Consider the following 22,276-nt stretch of genomic DNA (forward strand, 5'->3'; position numbering starts at 1 on the left):
TTGTTGGAAAGGAGATATCCCTAGTTTGGTACCATGATAAGGAAACCAGGATCTGATGATGAGATCCCGGAGAAATCGAGGGAAACTCGAAAATCCGCATAACTTTTTACTGGATGTACCGATTTTAATGATTTTTAATTTAATCTTTGATAATGCGTATTTACTTGACTATTTTTTCGTCTACCTACGTTGTATTACTTGTCGATATAATTGAAATCGGTTTTTCTTTGTTTGCCTGCAAACACAATTATCTTATCTCTTTTGTTATGGAATTTGTGGACTTTTGGTAGGTAGGTATAGCCATGTATTATAATATATTATGAGTATTGTTTCAATTTTTCTATTTTCTTAAATAATTAATTATAGTATTGTAAAGCAATGCTAGGATAAAATAAAACTAAACATAATAAAATATAGATTTATTACAACAATAATTAATAAATACTAACTCTAAGCATACATTTATTTCAAACAATCTATTTGTAAGTAAATACTAAGTACTACAAACACTACAAACATTACTAAACTAATTTCAACGTTTACTTTAATTTAAAACGTGTTTAGCTTACTTTAAGCTGTAGTTGACAAAAACTTGTTTATTTTAGTATTTAAAATATTTAGTTAAGATTTATGTGGGTAGTTTAATTATGCATTGTGATAAAGCCTGACAAACGCGGGTATCTTAAGACATCCACGATACACAGATATAGGTATTAAAATCTACTCATAAAATTCACTCAGAAAATAGTGACACACTGCTGCTAGTTTAGCCACGCCCCTAGACCAAGAAAGTAAATCGTATTTAATTAGAACGCCGTGTTCAAATTGATTAATTGAAGTGCATTTAAATAAGCGTAAATGTAAAGTTGAGGTGAAATAAATAATGTACTTAAATTGTAATTATAAGGTACCTATAGATTTTATAATACTGTTTATATAGTATTAACTCATATATCGTTATATTTAACGTTACTTATCTGTACCGTTATTTTTAACTGCAACTGTTACCTATTAAGGTAACAAAATTATTATTTATGAATTATTACGGAGTTTTCTATGAAACTTTAATTAAATTATTAAATGACTATTGAATCAGAGTCACGAACTATTATAATATTGATGTTCGTATTAAGGGTACGTAATCGGCTCAAGTACATTAAAGTTCGTACCTACTTTTATTTATTTTTATTCGATCGTATAACGATATAATTTAATGCCACTGCTGATACATACATATTGTATATAACTTAATACTTGCTGACCAAACTTTTTAATTATAGAATTATCAAGATATATATTTTTACAAATCAATTTCGTACTAAAGCACGGTTTAATTTCTATTTGTTGTATTTGTCGATAAAAAATGATACAATGTATCGAATTATGAATAGATACATCTCTACGACGGTCAAAATACTGGCACCGACGAATAGAGCCATTGTACCACCGAGGGATGCTTTGAAAAAAAAAAACAAATTTTAAACTTTGAAAATAAAACTCCAATAAAAAAAATTAATAAGCTCCTTATTTAGTCTGTTATATGAAATTGGTGGAAAAAATTGTTGATTTCTTATATGTTAAAATATGCAAGCACTCTTGAGAAGATCAATTAACTCGAGGCGGTAATTCCATTAAAAAAATACCAGACACTTCTACCAAGGATCGTAACTACTTTATTTCCGCTCATTTGACAAAGAGCTTATTTTAAATGATAAACTTATCGATAAATTTTCAAATTGTGGAAACGTTAACGATATATAACAATAACATATATTGCAAACAAAATTTAAAGAAATTCAAAAGAAGATTTGAAAAAAATTGAACAATGTATATATTATATCAGCACTTCAGCCTATCGCAGTCCACTGCTGGATATAGACCTCCGCTAGTTCGTGCCAAAAATGGTGTCAACTCATATGTGTTACCCAAAGCCACTGCTGGGCAGGCGGGTCGGCGACTGCATGGCTGCCTTTGTCGCACCGAAGACGCTGCTGCCCATCTTCGGCCTATGTATTTCAGAGCCAGCAGTTGAATGGTTATCCCGCCATCGGTCGGATTTATAAGTTCCAAGATGGTAGTCATCATCATCATCATCATTACAGCCTATACAGTCCACTGCTGGACATAGGCCTCCACAAGTTTACGCCAAAAATAACGTGAACTCATGTGTTTTGCCCAAAGTCACCACGCTGGGCAGGCGGGTTGGTGACCGTAGTACTAGCTTTGTCGCACCGAAGACGCTGCTGCCCGTCTTCGGCCTGTGTATTTCAAAGCCAGCAGTTGGATGGTTATCCCGCCACCGGTCGGCTTTTTAAGTTCCAAGGTGGTAGTGGAACTGTTTTATCCTTAGTCGCCTCTTACGAAACCCACGGGAAGAAAGGGGGTGGCTATATTCCTTACTGCAATTATATTATAAATAATTTATTAAAACTACGTGTACTTATATTCCAGTTTGAGTTAACCTTTCATACAAAAAATCGGACAAAAAAAATAACCTACAAAAAAGATCATCTAAGCTGAATATCACGTCTCGGTGCAGGCGAAACTTTGGCGGCATGAGCGTGAACTTGACGACCGCATTCGAAGGTTCCTCGGTCGTGTCATTCATGTTGAAGAAAAAAAAAACAATATCACATCACCCTTACCGACGTAAAGATATTTACGCTTCAGACTGTAACATCCCACAGCTGGGCATAGGCCTCCGCATATAGGAGAAGGATAAGAGCTTAATCCACCACGCTGCTCCAATGCGGATTGGCGGATATAATCCCTACCTAACGATTGCTATCAGGTGTTCATAACAACCGGTACCGACAGCTTAACGTGCTCTCCGAGGCACGATGGTGAGACCCACAAGGACTAAAAACCAGACCGGAAATAAATATTTGTACTAACACAAATATCCACTCCGAGCGGGAATCTAACCCGTGACCGTCGGCGTTTAAGCGCCGCTGACACAACTCGCAAGATTACACCAGTACGGTCAAAAGTTGTTTAATCTATACAAACAATATTTGAAAGTGCAAAACAATCAAAAAAATCAGTTCATGGAATATGTACTAGTCATACGTTATGTATGTGTCATCCACTATGGGTAATTTTTTTTTAAATCAAACTTGCGACTGTCGCAGGGCCTTTTTCATCATTACAACAGAATAATTAATTATCAAGCACCTTAAATTTAATATAGAGCCAATAAAGAAGTTTTTAGCTAAATTCATGTGTTTGAAATATCTTTATGCACAACACGCTTTAGGTAATGCAGACCTAGTTTCAAATATATATAATAATAAACATAAAATTAAATTAATTATAAAACTGAATAATTATATACAATTATTAGAAAAATAATAATACACTACTCAAACTACATACTAATTTTTAAACACACATTAAAATAATTCATTATGTTCTAATTATTTACACTACAAAGATTCTAGGTAATGTTATTTGCAACCGATTTTTAAAAAATAGAAGGTTCTCAAATCGACTGTAATGCTTATGTGTGTACCTCATAATTTTTTACTGGGCTTACCGATTTTGATGTTTTTTTATCGAAATCTGGTGCTATAGGATTCGATTTAAATTAAATCTATATCAATCCACCACTTTTTGAGTTATCCCCAAAAACTGATTCAATAAACTGTTGGTAAGTCATTAGATTAAGAACCGTCAAATTATCTAAGCTCAAAATTAGACCGTTTATCCGACATAATTTCGTTACAAAAAAAAAAAAAACCCTAATCTATCTAACTTCAAAATGACGGTTCTTAATCTAAAGACTAGCCATTTGTTTTATCGACTACCTAAGATGTAGTTCTTGCCGATGTAATGAAGTCGGTTTTTTTCGTTTATGAGAAAACACAATTATAAATGTTTACGCTTTAAAGAACTTAGTAAAAACTTACCGAATAATGACCTTCTTTGTGTGTGAATAATAATTGAGTTCGGCGCACTGCGGCATACAAGAGCATTTAGCGAGGTTTTTTGGTAAATTGATGAGTATTTCGACGTTCCGTCCAATGCACGCCATGCCGTGCGCGTCGCATATGTCGCCATCTTGTTTTACCAAACTTTATTTATATTTTTTGACGACTACTTATTATTAGCATTAAGATTAATTATCTTTATTAAATATTAAAAAATCAATGATATATGAAATTATTTCGTAGATGATTTTTCTTTGTAACTGGATTTGTTCGGAATTGTCATTAATGTCATACCTATGTCTTTAAATTTTGTGAAAGCCAGTAATGTTATATCAAAAGAGGTTGTATTGAATGTTTTTTGATTTAATTTGTTAAGTAATTTTTTTTTACTAACAGCTAAAAATCCTCTCGGGCCTCCCACTAGACCAACAATTTTCTTTACCTACGGATTTCGTAAAGAAGTTCTAATACCCACCTCCTTTCACCTGAAAGTATGGTCGACAGCCGCAAAACATGACCGCCATTCGACTGCGGCAGTGCATCTGACACAGACCGAAGCTGTATGCCTGGACCAAGCAAGATATAAAGAAAAAAAAAAGAATAAACTGGGAGGGATATTGGATACGTATGACGGATTAGGCTCACACTTGCCCTCTATAGGAGGCCTTCGCTTGGCAGTAGGACTAGCTCATCGTCACTAACAAACCTTTATGGAATTCCCAAGCCATTCATCAGGATACTTGCACCTCCTCTGTTCGGATCTCAAACTCTTGATTGTATTGGCAGCTTCAATTTCCACCACCTGCAAAGACATATCAAATAAATATTTTATTTACTAAAGTTGGTTTTAAAATCACCCAATTCTATAATTGATGACCGATAAGTTACTTATTGCCATTTTTAGCTGACTTCATAATAAGAAGGGGGCCCTGAATTCAATTGTTTTTTTTTATTATTTATTATTTAAACTTTCGTTACATAATAATTGTGTTTGCTCGCAAACGAAAAAAACCGACTTCAATTACATCGACGAGTAATACAACGTAGATCGACGAAAAAATAGTCAAGTAACTACGCGTTAACAAAGATTACTCAAAAAGTAGATATCAGATCTCAATAATATTTATATGTGACCACATGACAAACCTCAGCTTTCGATTAAATTAAAAATTATTAAAATCGGTACGGCGGATTTTCAAGAGTTTCCCTAGATTTCTCTGGGATCCCATCATCAGATCCTGGTTTCCTTATCACGGTACTAAACTAAAGATACAAAAAAAGAATTATCAAAATCGGTTTATAAATGCGAATTTACTTGACTATTTTTTCGTCTACCTACGTTGTATTACTTGTAGATATAATTGAAGTCGGTTTTTCTTCGTTTGCCTGCAAACACAATTATTGTTTTTTTTTTGACGAGTATTAATTGTATGGTGAATTTTGTGCTGTATGTCTATATTAAAAAAGTTTAACTAAATCTGTAATTACATTTTCTTAACGTAGCTGATTAACATTGGACCAATTACCTAAGTCTATAATGTAATGCTAAAATGTAGCTATTTCTCAATTTCACATAAATTTTTTAACTATCCACAATAATATACATTTAAAAAATATATATATTCGCTATGCGCGTAAAATCCTTACGGCAAAATAAATAACTTAATTTCTTGTCCTAAGCCTAATTTTTTCCAAAACATTATAACTAGAATTAATTTTTTAAAGAGAAACAAATAAATGATCACCTTAAAATCTGTAATAAGTTCATCACCGGGGTAAATTTCTCCAGTTGGATTAGAGATAGCTGTTGCGATGTCGAATGGTGAATGAATGAAATACTGAAATTAAAATACGGTTGTTTTATGGATACACTGGTAGAGATCTCTTTTAGTAATAAGCTCGTCCTTGCCTTCATACTAATATTTATGTATGTGTCTTTTAAGTTCAATAAAGAATATATATATTATATTTAAATAATTTATTGTCACAATGTTTGATTGGAGAAAACTAAGGAAAATAAAAATCGTGTGAAATAGTTAACGGTGCCCAAGAGTGACGATTCATCACGTAATGTAAGAAAGTAAACTAAAAGTAACTAAAACGAAATTAAACACAAGAAAGAGCGGTAAATCTTATCTTAATATATATAAATCTCGTGTCACAATGTTTGTCCTCAATGGACTCCTAAACCACTTAACCGATTATAATAAAATTCGCACACAATGTGCAGTTCGATCCAACTTGAAAGATAGGCTATATTTTATTTTGATATATTAATTACTATATTTAAGAAAAAAATAAAGAAGGCGGTACAAAGTTCGCCAGGTCAGCTAGTACATATATAAAATTCTCGTGTCACAATGTTAGTTACCATACTTTTCTGAAATGACTGGAGCGATTTTAATGAAATTTAGTGTGTATAATCAGGTAGGTCTGAGAATCGGCCTATTTTTCATAACCCTAAGTTCCAAGGGGGTTAAGGGGATTAATGATTTATATGGTAAAACAACGTTTGCTGGATCAGCTAGTTTTAATATATCACGGTAATCGTTATTAGGAAGTAAATCCCAGTCGCGTATCGAACCTGGCATAGTATATATTTGTTTATTTAGCCCGTTGAGATTAATCTTTATGACTCTGTTGTTTAATTCGTTTGGCTATAGGATGTTTCTCAAATCGGTCTGCCTTTTGGCAAAGGCCTCGTTCAATAGTTTCCATTGCTTCCTGTCTTGAGCAACTATCCTCATTTGGGTCCCGCAGTAAGTTTCAGCTCATCTTCTCATGCATTTGTTGTCGCCCTCAACATCTCTGCTATAAGCTGACATATACAGTTTTTTTACTCTTTAAAACTCGATTCTCATCATTCTGTATAATATTCCGGACCCAACTAAGCATGATCAATTCCGCTATATAAATTAAGCTTGATAGACAAAAAAAACAGGCAGATTCTTTTGAAATGCTTATATAATATAAAGACGTAAAAAATGCGCAATGATTACATTTAAACTGCTGGAAAAATAACGTTGATTATCGTGTCCGAAATGGTTCTTTAGTTCTCCTATTGTATATACTCACTCTAATACCATTTTCTCCAGAATCAATCCTTACGTAACACGCCTCGCTGTGATAGTGGCACTTCATCATTTCAGGCTGTTTCCAAGCACCGTCATTGGCAAGTTGATACTTCGCGTATTCTGAGTTGAATGTCCTACACAGCCCTTCCTCTGTCATTACTGACACCCATTCCACCTAAAACAATTACAAAAATTGATTTACTACTAACGTTATAGTAAAACTTTTTTTTTGGTTTTTATCGCCGTTCTGTACTTATTAATACTCGTACGTACTTAGGTACTTTAAGATTGATTTTCTTTAATTATTTTTTACTTTTTAAAGGCAACTCAGGTTATTGTGTCGGGGTTTTTTTAATTTTTAATTTAATTTTTATTTAGAATTTCGTATGGCCGTATCTAGTTAAACATTTGAAGATCTATGTATTTGTGTTTCGTCGCTTATCGTATTGTTACTTTTTTTTCTGCATAGTAACCGGTCTTACTATCGATGTAGTGCATTTCTACCCTCACTTTTTTGTTTTTTGTGACGATATCGTAAAATGAACTATGCCTGTTCGCCTGGCCGTTTAACATTTGAAGATCTATGTATTTGTTTGTGTTTCGTCGCTTGCTGTTTTTGTTGCTTTTTTTAATACATAGTGACCGGTCTTACCATTGATGTAATGCGTTTCTACCCACTTTTTGGTTTTTGTGACGATATTGTATAATGAACTTTGTATATTACCGACACGCTCGGCTAGAATTATTGTAAACTTATAGCTATTTAAAAATGTATTATTTCTAATGTATTTCTCATATAAGTGAATTGTTAATTCTAATGAGAATAAATATCTTTGAACTGAGATAGTAAATCAACCTCAGTATTTTGAGAATTGATCGCCTTTAAGGAGTACTCGGGGTGTACGAAGAGAGCAAGTTTCAACAAGTCAATGTTCTTCACTGTGTCATCACTTGGATACTTCCAGAAGTTCTGAAGGTTACCACGGAACGATATCTCCGCGGTCAGCTCAACGAACTCGTAGTAATACTGATACTTTTCCGGATCACCATCTTCTGTTACGTTCCATGTGCTGAAATATACAACTTTGTTATAAAAAACACGGAAAATATCTTTTCGAAATACAGATTTACTTAATTTGTGCACACTTCTAACCGCTGCTACTGTATCGTGTCCAGTACCCAAAGGTTATATGGAAGAAATCGCTATTTAGCGATAAGATCGCCTTTGTACATCTTGTATTGTATCTTTCTTTATATGTGTCTGTATTTTGGTGTACATTAAGAATAAATAAATAAAAAAATAAATAAAATTTACGATTTGTGAATGTTTAAACTTATCTACTGCGGTAAATAGCAGGTATAGCAGAAAATATTCTCCTCAAAATCCGACCGGGGAAGACCTCGACCTTACAAAAGATTATAACCAAATAGTACTATTCTCAAATAGGGTTGCATTAGAAAGTCGGGGGTAGCGTAACTTTGTAAACAAGTATTCGACCCGACCTTACGGTAAACGATTACCGTGGATTAGGGATGTCCACAATGTCAGAAGCATTGACTAGCCCGTTGGCGCAGTTTGTAGTAACTGCTTTCTACTCCGCGGGTTGCGGGTTCGATTCCCGTCGGAGTCTGGGTGTAATATTTGTATTTATTTATATATGTATTATTTCTATGAGTATTTATCAGGAAAAAAACTATTTAGCTATAACAGTCGTCTGTTACCTATAACACAAGCATTAAGTTGCGTACCATAGGAACAGACGATCGTTGTGTATGTTATAGATATTTATTTAGGTACGTCGCTTAACCAATCCCCTCTGTCCTTTTATTATCGCAGGATTACAACACTACCTGAAAGTATACCTTATCTGAAAGCATTTATGATCTTAGCTATTTCAGTACGTTTCAGTGACTTACTTAAATATAAACTGCCTAGCTTTCTCCTGATCAACTCTCTCAAGAAAGCAAGCAGTCACGGCTGGGAAGGCAGTTGTCCAGCCACGGTAATCTCTTTGCAAGGAAACGACGACCGGTTCAGAGTTGTAGCGGAAGAATTGGTTCAAAGCACAATACACAGCACCACCGAAAGCGCTCACTGTTAATATAAACCAGAGAAATCTGGAAAATAAGGCATAGTTTTGTTCTTTGAAAGTTGGCCTGTTCATTGAGCTGCGAAACGCCTGCAGCTGGATTCATCTGAAATTTTCTGTCTTTTTTTAGATTGTACATTCCGTAGGTACCTCCTTTAAAGTATTATAACTTCGGCAGTTCCTTTTTATTTATATAGACTAGGGGAACCTAAAATAAATGGCAATCCGATGTTTTTAAGATGTAAAAGAACAATAAATATTATTTTTATTTCCTTTTCATTGTATGACGGGTTGGAGCCATGCTTTATTCATTGAAGTAAAGTATGATTATTAAATATTAATTTAAAAAGGAAAATATAGATAAACCCAAAAAATTTAAATACTTATCATGTAAAATATTTAATAATTGTATTGTGTAATAAAAAATTACAGTAATTTCATAAAAAAAGAACTGGCAAATAACAAAACCTTTTTTTAATCACAAACGAATAAAATAAAACTGTCAAAAAATATCGTCATTCACGCACAATGTAAAATTATTTATTGTTTATTTTATTTATCATACCTTTCGAAGAAGTGAAAATTTTCCGCAACAGTATGCTTCAGACCATGTAGTGTGGTTTCCTTACAGAAAATTGAATAAACATTGTACACTTTAGCTATGGAGACCTTAATCGATTCCATAATCGATTTCTTACGAGTGAGGCAGCTTAACATCGCGGTAGGTTCGTTTTTATTATTGTTTTTACTCATTATTCTTTACTCTGCGGTAGTTAAGTATTTTTATGATTTGTATGTTATTATCGGAACTGTGTTTTTTATGAGATGAAACTTCTTTGGAAGTGAAAATTCGGGCTAGTCTTTAGATTAAGATTCGTCGAATTTATTTTGTAACGAAATTAATTTTGAGCTTAGATACTTTAGGTAAATTTTTTTTTATTCGACGGGTCTTGATAAAGAAATAAACATAAATGTATAGGTGAGAATGAGATAGACTACGTTACATAGTATTTTATTACATTCACAAAATTTATTATATTCTCGGTGAAAAAATCTCTCTTATGCTACTTTTTAGAAGTTTTACTTCTGCCGTATTTAAATTGTACACAGACAGACACATTTACTATTATATTTTTATAAGCGCTTAAAAAACATAATATATCAGATTTATTAGGTCTGTTGCAAACGTTGCTAATAAGGTTTATCTTGCACATTACTTACAAATAGGTTTTATCAAAAAAATGCAAAAAAAATCTGTATCTTTCTATAGTAAACTAATAAACTATTTTAGCTATTGTAGCTAATTTTTTACACATTTCACTTAAATGAGAAATACTTTAGAAACAAAACATTATTAACTACCTACAAGTAAAGAATGAACAGGTTACGAATAGAAATATTTACCAGATGAAATCAAGTTTTATCGTAAAAAATTATATTTATTTATTTATTTTATTTATTTCTAAATATTTTTCGATAAATTTAGTAGCATTTTTTTCGAACCAAAACGTTCAACGCGGCTGAAAATTTTTTTATAACAGAACTGTGTTGACAGCGTGGGTATTCTAAACTGTATTCGTATTTTAGTTGTAATGTATTTCAAAGCAATTTGGTATTTGATGGTTTGTATGATAAATTGTAAATAATCTTTTGTATCTATATGTAGGGTTGTCGATAATTCTGTTTTATTTGTGACTAGCTTTCCACTTGCGGCTACGACCGCGTCTCCTACTCGATTTAGGTCCGATTACGAATAGGCTTTAGCAGCAGGTAGAATAGATCATTAGGACCTGTTTGTCCTCAATTAACAAAATATAACATTTAGATTCATATTTGCGAATACGATCGAAGAAATATCTCAAAAATGTAGTGGATTACCAAGAAATAAGGTCTATTTATGAAAATTTTGTTACATTATGACCGTTTAGACAGATTGTGTAACAGTGATATCGCACTGACGAGCATAGGCCTATTCCTAATGTAGGAGAAGGATTGGAGCTTTATCCACCAGGCTGGTCCATTGCGTGTTGGTGGATATATTCCCTAGTATGAGTAACGATTGTATTTACTGTGCTGTGTGGCTACGGCACTAAAGAATTTAGCCACCCCCTCTCTTCCCGTGGGTGTCGTAAGAGGCGACTAAGGGATAACAAGGTTCCACAACCACCTTGGAACTTAAGAAGCCGACCGATGGCGGGATAACCATCCAACTGCTGGCTTTGAAATACACAGGCCGAAGACGGGCAGCAGCGTCTTCGGTGCGACAAAGCCAGCCCTGCGGTCACCAACCCGCCTGCCCAGCGTGGTGACTATGGGCAATACACACGAGTTCACGTTATTTTTGGCGTAAACTTGTGGAGGCCTATGTCCAGCAGTGGACTGTATAGGCTGTAATGATATGAGTAACGATTGCTAACAAGTATTTACGATAACGTGTTGCAGGCATATATAGGCTCCGGTTTGTATCCCTACTAATATTGTAAATGTGAATGTAAGTTTGTTTGTTACGCTTTCACGCGAAAACTGCTTCACCGACATTCATGAAACTTTTTACACATATTCTTGGAAGTATTAGAAGTAACATAGGATACATTAAACCGAAAAAAAAATCAAACGAGCGAAGCCGCGGGTAAAAGCTAGTAGATTATAAAGGAACGATCTAGAGACTAGTGCGCGTCATCAAGAATTTTGACAATAATAATATTTATCTAGACGTAACTTTGTGATACAAGGGATTTAATTATTAATAGCTAAGTTATCTATACAAATAAATAAAATTGAAGTGTCTCTCTGTCTGTTGGTCTGTTTCTTTCGACTAATCTCTGAAACGGCTGGACCAATTTTGTCGAGACTTTCGCTGGTTAATATCTAATGTAGTAAGGAGTAACTTAGGCTGCTTTTATTTTAAAAATTTATTTATGTTATAACTCTGCGAACTCAACACAATATTTTTTTTGTTAAATTCCACGCGGACAAAGTCGCAGCCACAGCTAGTTGTGTGATAAAAAAATACATTAGAAAAATTCGTTAGGTACAGCCCTTACTTCAACCCTTAAAGCTTAAGGGAATCCTATAAGTTGTAATTAGAGTATCACAAAAGTTTTGTCCACTAATAGTTCTTTACTAATGGATGTCGCGTATTAGTTACAGCTATCATCGCTAATGGGTTTAAATGTACTAATTGATGTTATTTTGAGTGAATAATAGCGTTCACAAATTAAGGAAATGTCGAACAAAAGACTAATTATGGAGCTAGATGATCCTAACACCCGCGACTTTGTCTGTCTTGCTTATTATGTGTACAAAACGACTGAGTTGGTAGTAACTCCCCTTCTATAGAAAATGAAACTTATAGGTACCTGATTTTACAAGTGCTTTACACAATTCTGAAAACGTTTTTCAAATTCTTGCAACGGATTTTGTGTGAGGCTGAAATAAACTTACAAACGTGTAATATTCACGTTTCAGCCTGTAATATCCCACTACTGGGCATAGGCCTCTTTCCCCATGTAGGAGAAGGATCAGAGCTTAATCCAACACGCTGCTCCAATGCGGGTGGGCGGATATATTCCTACTATGAGTAACGATTGCTATCACGTGTACATGATAACAACCGGGACCGACGGCTTAACGTGCTCTCCGAGGTACGGTGGGGAGACCCACAAGGACTGCACAAACACCCAGATCACCTGTATGGTCCTCACCACAATCCATGGCTGTAAACGTTGCGCCAACGTGGCGTCACGTTGAGAAGTAAGCCAAGTCGTTATCGCTATAAAATGCACAATAAAGTATATTTCTTCTTCTAATCTTCCAGAGTCCTATAGTTACGAGATCTAAGGTGTAGAGTTGTAGTAGTAGTTGTGTTTTATAAAGAGTACATTTAATTTCAGGTCGCGGCACTATTAACAATGATTTACATGATGTATCAATACCGTGCGGTGCTCTTCAAGATCGAAAGCGAAGATGGCGTCCGAAGTCGACGGTCCAGCAGAATGTCTAGATCGCGAACCAGGTAACTCTACTTTAGGTCCGAATTTAAATAAGTTAAATTTCAGGTGATGCTGGGTAAAAACGTGCTGGTTCTTTAATAAATAATTGTATGGTCTATCAATGTTTAATAAATAGAGGAATCAAGGGCGGATCCAGGGATGGCTGGTCATAGGGGTCATGACCTTTCCCCTGGGTTGTTTTTTTTTTATTTTTAATATCACTAGGTCGGCAAACAAGCGTACGGCTCACCTAATGGTAAGCGATTACCGTAGCTTATAGACACCTGCAACACCAGAAGTATCGCAAGCGCGTTGCCGACCCAATCCCCAATCCCCCCAGGAGCTCTGGTCACCTTACTCACCAACAGGAACACAATACTGCTTGAAAACAGTATTATTTTGCTGTGATCTTCTGTAAGGTCGAGGTACTACCCCTGTCGGGCTGCTCAATATTTTGAGCAGGAAATTCCCGCTGTGCCCTACCTCAGTTGGTTCCAAGACCTAGGTAAACAAGTAATTGAAATTTTCAAACAATATTTTTATATATTTTTTTGTCAGAATATAGATTTTTTTAGGTACAGTACCTACTTACATACATTAATAAAATACCTACTTTTACGTGTATCTATTATTATCTTATATACATATAAAAATGAATCGCAAAATGTGTTGCTAAGCGCAAAACTTGAGAACGGTTGGACCGATTTCGCTAATTCTTTTTTTAAAATGTTCCTTGAAGTACGAGGGTGGTTCTTACGGAGAGAAAAATTCTAAAAAAAAATAATTTAAATTTCCTGAAAAAGTCTAAAAACAACACTTTTCTATACTCCCATACAAAAGATTTGTAATAATACTTAAAAGTCAATTTGAACTTTAATACCATACGATAAAGTTTGTGTTAGGCGATACGAAGTTCGCCGGGTCAGCTAGTCAATGTACGAAAATTTTGGAATCTCTGTTTCAAACACAGTAGTTTACAATAACTCTCCATACAATCATTGTTTTTTTATTTGGAACTTTCAGCAGGGAAGCAAAGTTGTATTTTGTCACATATTATTTTTTATTACTTTTAATTTTTAATACCTTATAGTCGTTAATTTTTTAAAATAATGTAAACAAAAAACCAAAGACAAAAAATGTTTAACTACACATAACACAGTTAAAGCATTATTCATTTGGTCCTAGATCTCGATCAAGATCAAGAACGAGGCAAGGAAGCCACGACTACAAAGTGTCAGATACGAAACACGGGCGTCGGGGTCGAAAACCAACACGGCGCTGCCCAGACTGTAGCCTCTGTAACTTTGATGATTAATCTTGATCCGTGCCTAGACAAACAACGAGCCCGATAGATAATCTAAATGAGTTATCATTTTATCAGTTTCGATATTAAAATTATAATGCGTGCTATTTATTATTGTTAACATTGTTTAAGTAAAAGATTTTCGCTGTTATTGTTTTTCTTTTTTACCCTGATTGTTTTTACCAAACGGCTCAAAAAGGAGGTTCTTAATTCGATATTTTTTTGTGTTACCTACCTCATAGCTCTTAACAGTTTGTTACTGAATTTATTTTTTTATTTATTTATTCTTTATTGTACACCACATAGAGTCATTTAATACAGAATTGTAAAGAAAAAAAGAAGTACAATGCACAATGAGGCGGCCTTATCGCTCGATAGCGATTTCTTCACGGCAACCTTAGGGTTAGGATTAGAGGAAAAAAAAATAAGTAGGTGGTGTATAATAAACGTACATCAAACATTGAATGAATTTATCGATTCTTTTTCATTCTAAAGTTGGTGCTTGTCGTGTGCTCTAATGAAATACCAGCTGTGCCCGCGACTTAGTCCGCGTGAAATTTGACAAAATAATTATTGTTTAGTTCGCAGAGTTATAAAAAAAGTAAAATAAAAGTAGCCTATGTTACATCTTATTACCTCAGCTATGAATGTCCTGAATGTCCCGTCAAAATCGGTCCAGTTGTTTTCTACTCGTATGAAAATAATTGATAATACATAACCTATTATAAGGGCCTGTTTCATCAGTTGTGGATAACGCTATTTAACGGATGACAGTAAAATGTTTTTTTTTTATAATTTTTTTAACATCGAGTTCTACTATATTTATGAGAAATTTCTAATCGCATGTATATTAATCTTAAAGTTGCAGTTTATTACAATTAATAAGACGAAACTGGTCCTACTGGCCTATTCGACCTCCCACTATACTATACTAAAGTATGTTTGTATTGCCATCCGTCAAATAGACCAAAAGTGGTGAAACAGGCCCTAGGTACGTAGTCATCTATTTCGAAGGTATTCAAGGTACTTATAATATGTACCTACCTACTTTTTGTAGACAATTTAAATCTTATTGCGAGTGCTTGTTAACAAATGTATATATAGTAGCAAAAGCAGGGTCACTACAAACTGTGCTAACGGGAATATTACGACTATGTTCGGTTTCTTGGCTGTTTAAAAATTGCAAATACTTAAAACAGATCTTAATATTCCGTATCCACACATATATACTTTTTATATGTAAATAATAATGAAATATATTATTTGGTAAATGTCAAGAATTTGTGTTTTGAATTTTTCTTTATAATTTATGTTTTACAATTTATTAAATGAGTTACCGACAAAATCTCTTTATATTTCGAACTAAATCTATACATTTTTATACACTTGGTAATTCGAACGTAAAAACTATTACCATGTAACGAAGCGACGCGTTAATTCTAACTCATCGGCGTCAAACACTCGACAATTTTATTCAAAGTTGCAGAGAGAAAAAAGCAAAAAGCTTGTAAGTAGGTACATTTCGAGACAAGTTCAAATCTTTCAGTTCAATCAAATTTTACTAATTTTTTGCTTAAACGCGCTAGGGTCCCCTGAAGTCCGGGGGTCCCATATCATTACCATATCATTATTATTATATACGGCTGATGCGGCGGTAGCTACGCCCCTGCTTCAACCGTTAAATAGCTCATACGCTAAACTCATAAAACACTATTATATATAAAAAAAATGTTACTTAAAAATAAAATAAAAATTGTAAAAAAATTATAATATTTTATTAATTTAGTCGTCATTGTCGAATTCAAAACCATCTGGAGCATTCGTTACTGTTTTCACTTCAAGAAGAAATTTCAGAGGACAGCAAGCTTCTTCAAGTTTACATGGCCTGAAAAAAAATACCATAAAAAATTATCTGTCTGTACAGTAAATTTACAAAATTGCTAATAAAGTTAATCTTTCGTGGGAAAATTTTCAAAGTAGTATTTTTTGTTAAATAATTGTGTTTGATCGCAAACGAAAAAAAAACCGACTTCAATTACATCGAAGAGTAATACAACGTAGATCGACGAAAAAATAGTCAAGTAACTACGCGTTATCAAAGATTACTCAAAAAGTAGTTATCAGATCTCAATAAAATTTACATGATGAACATCAGCTTTCGATTATATTAAAAATTATCAAAATCGATACACCCAGTTAAAAGTTATTGCGGATTTTCGAGAGTTTCCCTCGATTTCTCTGGGATCCCATCATCAGATCCTGGTTTCCTTATCATGGTACCAAACTAGGGATATCTTCTTTACAACAAAAAATGCGGTATAATACAACGTAGGTCGACGAAAAAGCGTCAAGTAAAAACGCATTATTAGATATAACTCGAAAAGTAGTTGTTAGATCTCAAATAAATTTAAATGGGATCAATTGACACACACCACCTTTCGATTAAAAAAAAATTGTCGAAATCGGTCCACCTGGTTAGTTCTGATGTAACATACAAAAAAAAAAAACAGTCGAATTGAGAACCTCCTCCTTTTTTGGAAGTCGGTTAATAAAAGAATTTTTTTTTTTTTAATTTTTGTTTTTTACTTTATGATATTACATTTTACATAACGAAAAATAAAATGAGAAACAAAAAGAAGACAGAAGAGTCCTATGTCCAGTAGTGGACTGCAATAGGCTGAAATGTACTACAATGTGATGAAAATAATAGTACGACAATATCTCATTTAGTAATATGTACTCTGTCCATATGCAGATGTTAAATTAATGAATAATATAATAATATTAATATTTATAGATAAACTAGTAGACTTGGCAGACGTTGTCCTGTCCGGAAAACGGCTACTAAATTTGATTGCTTACATACCGGTAGCAGCGCTACCTAGCGGATCCAATTGAAATAAAAACTACCTTATCTCACAAGTTAGACCAAACTACAGACGCTTACAAAATTTGATAAAAATTAGTTCACTAGTTTCGGAGATACATATCGATAGCAGCACCGCCTACCGGGTCCAATCGAGATAAAAAAAACTACCCTATCTCCCAAGATGGACCAAATTACAGATGCTTACAAAATTTGATAAAAATGCATCGTGACACGACATTTATATAAATACTAGCTGTGCCCGCGGCTTCGCCCGCGTTGAAATCAGCGTGTCACAAAGTTTTCCCAGCAAACTTCCAGTGAAAATATTATCAAAATCGGCTTAGCCGTTCCGTAAATCTTCCTCTTGAAGCCCTCTCTCCATTGGTGAAACCGTATGAAAATCCGTTCAAGAGATTTTGAGGGAATCGATCACATACACTTTTGGGGACTTTGTTTTATCACTAACTGTTACCCGCGACTACGCTCGCATGGTTATGTAGATATGCATTACTATTAAGATGTTTAACGCAATTATTTTTTTATTTCAGTCACTTGAAATGCTTATCACACTGGGTAACTTTTTAAAAGCCACAATTTAGTAAAATTTCGTGATGAGTAAGTCAGTGACCTTTCTTTTTTATATACCTATATAGATTGCGATGCATTATTTGGACAACTCGGAACGTCATTATAATCAATATTTATCTTTTAAGGAACATGAATCAACATTTAGCATCAAGATTTTTTTATATTTTTGGATATGAGAAAAGTTACATAGGTATTTTCTAAAACTCAGATGAAACCGTAAGTAGGTGTCATTTCCGTGGATACATAATTTAAAATCTCGAATTTGTATACAGATAAAAGTTTTCCTTTTCTCTACCTTGATTATGTAAGCTCTGATGCCAACAATTCTCGATTTCAGTGTATTGAAATCGTAACTTTTCCGATTACGTATGTAAAATTTGACAATTTCAGTTGCTTACAGTACTAACAATAACTATAATGCTAGTGCTAGTAAAATGAACACGAAGTATAGAAGTATGTATCTACAAATATATCTATGTATGTATATGTTTAATATGCATATACATACATATATATGTAGTATATGTGTGTAGTAGTGTAATTGAAACTGTCAAATCGTACACGTAACGTCGTACGTAATTTCGATTGATTAATCGATCGAATTAATTTAAATTGTCATCTATTTTTCCTACGTTATGATATACCCATGTATAAGATTTGAGAAGATCGTATATTTTGCGTACGATTTCGATTACTCGATTGTACATCTTACAAGAACTAAAAAGATCGTATGTTTATACGATTTAAATCGTACGGTTGGCAAGTGGCAACACTGCAATCGATTTGCTCGAACTTGAATTTATTTAAATAAGCGGGGTATAACGAAAGTAGCTGTTACTTTGCTTTTGTTGTTTTGTTTTATATTTTTTTAATTATTTTAGAAGGTCCATCATAGATTAAAGAATATACGTTAACAAAGGTGTTTCAAGGCTTAACAATTTAAAAAATGGATTACGAAAATGATATAAACGAGGTTGTAACAATAACTTCAGATACCGACGAACCTTCACCTAATGCGGGTAAGTTACCACTAAAGAATTTTCTACTAAAATTAATAATATTTCTGCTTACTTCACACTGTTACAAACCTAAAATAACTTTTTTGTCTTTATTTTCATGTTTTTTTAGACGTACATATACCTCACAGTTTCTTATAGTTATTCATATCGATTGTTAGATAAGGTTCTATGGCTTTAGGTCTACCTTTTTTGCAATTTATTTTAAATGTAGTAGTAGTAGTGTAGTATAATAGTGTTATAAAGTTAAATAAAATATATAATAAACTAAATACAAAATTATCCTTCTATTCCTTACCCTATGCAAATTGCAAAAGAACTGTCCGTTCCATTCTTCTTTCTAAAACTTATGATGAAACTGAAGAACTCCTAAAACTGATTGCTTAATTCGGTCACCACATACACACCCACACAAACATACACATATACTTAAATACACGCATACACAAATACATATCAGTAACCCTTAGTTGAAATCATACAAACATAATGTGTATTATAAAATTACTATCCTTATTTTATGTTTTTTCTTGATTTTGTTTGTTTTTTATTTCACTCTTAACCTACTTAATGTTTAAAATGATGTATATAATCTCTTATAGAATATAATGTAGCTTTAAATATGCATAATTAATATTTTTTTATCTATAATGTAACTTTGAATTCGGAACAACTTGTGGCAAACTAATGAAAAGTAAAAATTGTAGAATTCTTAGGAGGAAAATAGCTTCTCTTTAACAAATATAGCTCAGCTACCTAGCTAGGAGAAGTAGAGATCATACTTAGCAATTCAAACTACACCTAGAAACTAGTTCTTCCTTTTTTGGTTACTTGGAGTTTATAGGGTAGATATAAATAAATACTTGTAGCAAAAGTACTTATCAAATTGTGACGGTACCATAATATAATTTGTTTAGTATTAATGTTAATTTCATTGTAATGGGTTAAAGTTGGAAATATGTTTTGTAAACGTTATTATTATATTTGACTAGCTTGTTGGTGCAGTTTGTAGTGGCCCTGCTTTCTGCTCTGCGGGTTGTGGGTTCGATTCGCACCTGAGTCTGGCTGTAATATGTGTATTTATATATTTATATTATTTTTATGTATATTTATCAAAAAAAAAACTAATATTATGAACAACAAATAATATTCTGAACACCGACAAATACCGACTACTTTCTAAAGAAACCGTTCAATTTATTTTTATATTCGCAGTTTTCTTTTCTATATATATTTATTTGGGACGCCGCGTTGGCGCAATGGTCACAGCTAGGCATTGTGCCTGTTGCGCTGGCGGTTGCGGGTTCGATCCCCGCACATGACAAACATTTGTATTGGCCATACAGGTGTTTGCCGTGGTCTGGGTGTTTGTGCAGTCCTTGTGGGTCTCCCCACCGTGCCTCGGAGAGCACGTTAAGCCATCAGTCCCGGTTGTTATCACATATACCTGATAGCGATCGTTACTTAGGGAATATATCCTCCAACCCGCGTTGGAGCAGCATGGTGGATTAAGCTCTAATCCTTCTCCTACATGGGGAATGAGGCCTATGCCCAGTAGTAGGATATTAAAGGCTGAAGCGTATATATTAATTTTGTTATTACTTTTCCAGAAAAACCAATCATACAGTTTTTCAAGAGATTAATAGAGAACAACAAAAATAGTAACACTGTTCTGACCGACGGTCAGATCACCGAAATACTCGACAAAGAATTCGACATCCAGTTGTCAAAACTACATGAATTAGAGGGAATTATATATTTATCTGTCATGAAAAAATACCTCAAAGATTGGCCGCAATGGGATGAATTAGATACGGTCATCAGTAACATAAATAAAGACAAGACGAAACATGAAAAACAAGACGAAAGTGCAGATTTGGATAAAATATTGGAGTCTAAATATGTTAATTTAAAAAGTTTTTTGAAAAGTATGCTCGATACTGCTAAAAATATTTCCAAATCTACCATCCAGCCGCTTATAGATGGACAAATTGATGTTATGAAGGACAGTGATAAATCTACAACAGAGAGTGATATCGTTCTAGAGATACATGGATCTAGAAACCAACTCAATAAGTTAATCTTCCGGCAACCTCATCCAAATTTAAATAATACGGTTTTCAACCCAAATTTTGAAATGCCGACACGAATAAATCTATCAACGTTTTCTTTAGAAGCAATCCTCAATTGGTGGGGAGTCAGTATCAGCATATTGACCACCAAAAATATACATATCTACAAACGAGAAACTAAACACGAACTAAAACACGTCTTAGTCAACAAAAAGCTAAAAGAACATCGCAAACCTTTTCAACTATTAGATCAGGATATTAAAATATCTTCAATTTCACCCACACAAACGGTTCAAATAAACGACCTCATCGATAGATGTGATGCAATGGAGCCCACGACCAACAATTATGATATATACGATTTTATAAAGAAAGATTTAACAATGCTACCATACAATGTACCTTCTAAAAAATATTTAAAGCGCTATACGAATAAATATTCTTATGTGCGTTACTTGTACAAGGAAGTTGATACGGAGTTGCCAACTGACACTAGCAATAAGTATGATCTACAGCTCGAGGAAACAGTGTCACCGTGTTATTTGATATATCTCAGTAATTTAAAAGACCCAATCGAGTGTTTGTATGTATGCTGTCATCCCTGTGAGATAAAATTTACAGGAGCAAATATATTTGGTGATTTAAGATCTCATTTTGATGCTGAACACATAAACGAACCAGACTGGACATGTACTAAATGTGATGGCGTTTTCCCGATGTTGGAATTGGCTAAAAATTGGTGGTGTCACAGATGTTAATGTGCTGTGGAGATTTTGAAATTTGAATATAACTGATACAAGCTGTGTGGCTACGGCAGTAAGGAATACGGCCACCCCCTCTTCCTGTAGCTGTCGTAAGAGGTGACTAAGGGATAATGTAGTTCCACTGCCACCTTGGAACCTACAAATCCGACCGATAGTGAGATAACCATCCAAATGCTGGCTTTGAAATACACAGGTCGAAGCAGCGCTGCAGCGTCTACTGTGCGACTAAGCCAGCCCTACGGTTACCAACCCACCTGTCCAGCGTGGTGACTATGGGCAAAACACATGAGTTCGGTTGCCATAATGTCTGGCGCGAACTTGAGGAGGCCTATGTCTAGCGACTGCGATAGGTAGGCTGAAGTGATGATGATGATGAGTGCTGATACTAGTTAAACTCGTGAACTACATACGTACCGTCATTTTTTTTTTGTGTGAAAATATTTATAAATTTAGTTTTCCTTTTTTTATTAAAATTTATTTGTGGCCAATGGCATAAAAAATGGGGCGTGAAACCGTGTGAACGCCAGTCATTGTTTACATTGGATATTTAAAAATTAAAATGTTTTATTAAATTTAATC

General features: G+C 33.9%; 3 protein-coding genes across 3 annotated transcripts; 2 read left to right on the plus strand and 1 right to left on the minus strand.

Annotated features, from left to right (window-relative positions):
* Positions 1–4,626: 4,626 nt before the first annotated feature.
* On the minus strand, positions 4,627–9,168 carry LOC123666876. Its single transcript, XM_045600900.1, has 5 exons — positions 8,921–9,168; positions 7,860–8,073; positions 7,005–7,178; positions 5,675–5,767; positions 4,627–4,731 (listed from the first exon to the last, which is right to left on the minus strand). The coding sequence occupies exons 1-5, from the start codon at positions 9,166–9,168 to the stop codon at positions 4,627–4,629; spliced, it is 834 nt and encodes a 277-aa protein (XP_045456856.1).
* Positions 9,169–9,754: 586 nt separating this feature from the next.
* On the plus strand, positions 9,755–14,539 carry LOC123666784. Its single transcript, XM_045600837.1, has 3 exons — positions 9,755–9,814; positions 12,987–13,108; positions 14,271–14,539. Exons 1-3 carry the CDS (start codon positions 9,755–9,757, stop codon positions 14,398–14,400), a joined length of 312 nt encoding a protein of 103 aa, XP_045456793.1. The 3' UTR covers positions 14,401–14,539.
* Positions 14,540–18,652: 4,113 nt separating this feature from the next.
* On the plus strand, positions 18,653–21,752 carry LOC123666877. Its single transcript, XM_045600901.1, has 2 exons — positions 18,653–18,864; positions 20,472–21,752. The coding sequence occupies exons 1-2, from the start codon at positions 18,792–18,794 to the stop codon at positions 21,689–21,691; spliced, it is 1,293 nt and encodes a 430-aa protein (XP_045456857.1). The 5' UTR covers positions 18,653–18,791; the 3' UTR covers positions 21,692–21,752.
* Positions 21,753–22,276: the final 524 nt, after the last annotated feature.

Source organism: Melitaea cinxia, chromosome 27 (assembly GCF_905220565.1).
Source record: "Melitaea cinxia chromosome 27, ilMelCinx1.1, whole genome shotgun sequence".
NCBI lineage: Eukaryota > Metazoa > Arthropoda > Insecta > Lepidoptera > Nymphalidae > Melitaea > Melitaea cinxia.